The sequence below is a fragment of the Dipodomys spectabilis genome, unplaced genomic scaffold, assembly GCF_019054845.1.
Source record: "Dipodomys spectabilis isolate Male_0828 unplaced genomic scaffold, ASM1905484v1 ptg000581l, whole genome shotgun sequence".
Taxonomy (NCBI): domain Eukaryota; kingdom Metazoa; phylum Chordata; class Mammalia; order Rodentia; family Heteromyidae; genus Dipodomys; species Dipodomys spectabilis.
The window spans coordinates 701,569-705,594 of record NW_024871258.1 but is presented as its reverse complement, the minus strand read 5'-3'; the positions used below and the strand labels follow the sequence as shown (position 1 = coordinate 705,594).

Genomic DNA, 4,026 nt, shown 5'->3' with positions numbered 1-4,026 from the left:
ATTATCCTCATATTAGACCTACTGATGGTGTCTTCCAAATGTTGAATAGATCTATCCCATATTCCTTGAATTTGTCTTGGATAGTAGTATGTTATTTCTCTATAATATCAAGGCTGTCTTTAATCTCCAAGATTCTATCGTCTGCATGGTTTAACCTACTGTCATGACTTTCTACTTTGTTTTTAATTTCTTTTCCTTCTAGTTGGTCGGCTTTAATGGCTTCAAATTCTTTGTTAGAGCTTTCTTTTAGATCTTTTATGAACTTCTATACTTCCTTAATTTGGTGTTCAGTGTTTATTCTCAAATGACTTAATTGATTATTTATGGTTTCCTTTGTTGCCCATTCCCTCTGCCAGGCTCTATTCAGGATTCCATTTGTGGTCTCCCTGAATTCTTTCAGCTGTCTCTTTATGGATTCCATTAATGTCTCTCTTGATCTTTGTGTATTCTCATTCCGCTCTCACAATTGCTGTATTACTCTTTGATTAGCTTCCTCATGTTCATGCAATTCCTGAAGTTCTCTTTGACTGTTCTCAACCTGCTTACACAATACCTGTGTTTCTCTTTTTCTGTTATCCTCCTCCTCATGCAATTGCTGTGTTTCTCTTTGATTGTTGTCAGCCTGCTTATGCAATTCCTGTATTGGTCTTTGACTGTTCTAAATCTGCTCACGCACTTCCTGTACCAATCTTTGAGTAGTTTCTGCACTCTCACGAGATTCCAGTATTAATCTTTGGTTTGCCTCTCTCTCTCCCTATCATGCTCACACTGAGTCCTTTGCAGGTTTTCAATCTTTTCATTCACCATTTTTACCAGTATTGTTTGTACAGATTTTTGGGAACTGTCCTCTGGATTATTCACTAACTATTCTGTCAACTGTTTATCATGTGTGGGAGTCCAGATACCTGGACTTGCCATTTTTCTTCTGTTTTTCTGGCTTTTTCTGCTCATTTGGTATGAAAGTAACACTAATTTTGTGCTAGAACATAATTTTAAGGCAAGCATCAACCAAAGTTTGGTAGTTGCACAGTCAAAAGGCTATAGACGCAATCTAGTTCAACAGATACAATCTATTCAACATCAAACAACTATGGATTAATGGGATAAGAATAGCAAAGAAAAAAATTGGCAAATCAGAAATTATTAGATGTAGGGAGAAATGTGGGGAAAAATAGAATTATAGGGTGGTGGCGAGGTAAGATGAGAGTGAATTTAACCAAGGCCTAATCTCAGAGAGGGAAATGGATTGGACAGAATGATAGGAGAGACATTAAGAAAAAAAAAACCAGAAAATATAGAAAAACAAAAATTTAAATTTAAAAAGATAAATACTTGGTTCCCGGCCCGGAAGGCCTGCGAGTCAGAGCTGTGCGTTAACCCGGCTGGATGGAGGCAGAGGCGTTGGCCGCATCCATGCCAGCCCCGGGCGTCTCGACCGCCGTGTCTTTGGCCCTGGAGACGGCACGGTGGATGGAGGAAGCGATGCGCATGGCCAAAGACGCCCTTGAAAATACCGAAGTCCCTGTTGGCTGTCTTATGGTCTACAACAATGAAATCGTGGGGAAGGGAAGAAATGAAGTGAATCAAACCAAAAATGCTACTCGACATGCAGAAATGGTGGCCATTGATCAAGTCCTAGATTGGTGTCAACGAAATGGCCAGAGTCCTTCTGCTGTGTTTGAACGTACCGTGTTGTATGTCACTGTGGAACCCTGCATTATGTGTGCAGCTGCTCTCGGCCTGATGAAAATCCCGCTGGTCGTCTACGGCTGTCAGAATGAACGATTTGGTGGCTGTGGCTCCGTTCTAAATGTTGCCTCTTCTGACTTACCAAATACGGGAAAACCATTTCAGTGCATCCCTGGATATCGGGCTGAGGAAGCTGTGGAACTGTTAAAGGCCTTCTACAAGCAAGAAAATCCTTATGCACCAAAATCAAAAGTTCGGAAGAAGGAATTTCAGAAATCCTGAACTTGTAATGAAAGACGAAAGCCCCATGGTGACCTGGATGGAATCCCCAGCCTGAAAAGCTGCTGGCATGGAGGGAGCATATATTATGTGTTGTTTGTTATTCTCCGGGAAGACGGAGAATAACATTTGCACTCTTAAGGGAACAAATTAGTGCTTCTTAAAAGGCTGACAATTGTAAACAACTATTAGCTTCTCCACAGCTGAAAGAACATTTTTATGAAGGGGGGGAAAAACTAAAGTTTGAAGTTTTAGGAATTAGCAAACAGTACATGTCTTTAAGCCACAGCTTCAATCCATTCCAGCTGAGTGCAGGCTGGGATTTCAGTGTCCATCCACACCCCATCACCTGCACTCATTTGGAATAGAAAGCCATGGTCACGTGTGTCCTTTACAACTGGCTTTTTGGAGGTGGAGTTGGATTTTCATTCTTTATAGCTGTTGTGGTCTCCCAGTGTATTGGCTGCGTGAGTGTGAGTGTGTTTGTGTGTGTGTTGGCTTTAGGGCTTGAACTCAACATGTTGTTACTCTCTGGCTTTTTTGCTCAAACTTGAGTCACACCTCCAGTCCTAGCTTTATGTTGGTTAATTGCAGATGAGTCTCATGGACTTTTCCCCCCAGCCTGGCTTCAAACTGTGACCCTCAGATCTCAGCATTTTTTAGTCGCTAGGATTACAGGTGTTAGCCACCAGTGCTGGGCAAGTCTGGCTTTTTTCTACATTGTATATTATTTGTATACACTGTATACATGTGATTGTGAAATCTATTGATTTTATTAAATACATAGAAAAAATGTTTTTAAACAAGTGCCTAAGGGTCATTTAAAAATTGTACCATGTTGCTATAATAGAATCTTAAGATATTTCTGTTTTTAAGGGGCAAAGCATTAAAGGACAATAACATAAATAAGACAGTTCTTTGGTACCCTGAACCAAAACAGGGTCTTCTGCCTCAGCAAGATTATATTCTCACAAGGATGGATGAAAAAAATGTAGTTATATACTGGAGGGTGAAGAGTTCCAACAACAGTTGGTCATAGTGATACACATCTGTAACCCCATCACTTGGAAGGCAGAGGGAGTTCAACAAGACACTGTCAAAGCAAAAAGTTACAGCGAAATTAAAAAGGAACAAGGTGAAGAAGAATGCCCACTGGTGTGAATGCCAGTTGCAAAATTAAGTAGCATGATACATTTAATCCGAAATCAGCTGTTCCTCATTTGAAAATACAGGTTATAACTGTTAAATTTAATACCTAAAATTTGAAACTGCACAGGAAAAAATATCCACAACAAAACTTTCAGTGTTACTGGGTGCAAGAAGTGTCCTGACGTTTGGCAGAGCTACCCCAGCTGCAGTATATGTCTCTTCCCAGAAGGGGGCGTCAGCGTTCCACCAGAAGCCTAGTGCCAGGCCCCAGAGGACCGCTCCTCAGATGGGTTCATTTCTTCAGTGGATTCATTTCCTTGATACAAAGCATCTGTATTTGTTGCTTCTGCCATTTGAGCGATGTCTCCAACTTGTTTGTTTTGAATTACTTTACAGACTGGAATGAAATTGTGGTGGAAGTATTTTTATATTGCTGAGAATAGCAGCTAATCACAGTTACATGCTTCGAAGGACTTATAATTGCTTGGTTTTACGTGTGGTGTTTTTAACGGCATTTGAGACATTTTATGAGGAAGGATATGCATGGTTTCAAATCTACAGCAATGATGCATGCACCTTCAATTTTATCTACTCTAAAATTTGTCTTCTCATTAAATGTTAGTGCCATGAAAAAAAAAGATAAATACTTAAAAATTATGTAAGTTTATAGATGATATTGAGAGAAGAAAAGGATAGGATGAGAAGAAGGGAGGGATAGAAAGGAGACACGAAAAACACAAGACCACAGTAAAACTCCAAGACTACACTATAGCTACCAGCACGACTATGTTTATTGCAGCATTATTTACCATAGCTAATATAAGGAACCAACCCAGATGTCCCTCAGTAGATAAATGGATAAAGAAAATGTGGTATATATACACAATGGAATTCTATGCCTCCATCAGA

General features: G+C 39.9%; 1 protein-coding gene across 1 annotated transcript; it reads left to right on the top strand.

The window, feature by feature from the left end:
* The first annotated feature begins 1,428 nt into the window (after nucleotides 1-1,428).
* On the top strand, nucleotides 1,429-2,043 carry LOC122100497 (tRNA-specific adenosine deaminase 2-like). The gene has a single exon (XM_042670891.1). It carries the CDS (start codon nucleotides 1,471-1,473, stop codon nucleotides 1,969-1,971), a length of 501 nt encoding a protein of 166 aa, XP_042526825.1. The 5' UTR covers nucleotides 1,429-1,470; the 3' UTR covers nucleotides 1,972-2,043.
* The last annotated feature ends 1,983 nt before the right edge of the window (nucleotides 2,044-4,026 follow it).

Excerpts from the sequence above, each read along its gene's own strand:
- LOC122100497 (XM_042670891.1), top strand. The coding sequence starts at position 1,471 with ATGGAGGAAGCGATGCGCATGGCCAAAGACGCCCTTGAAAATACCGAA.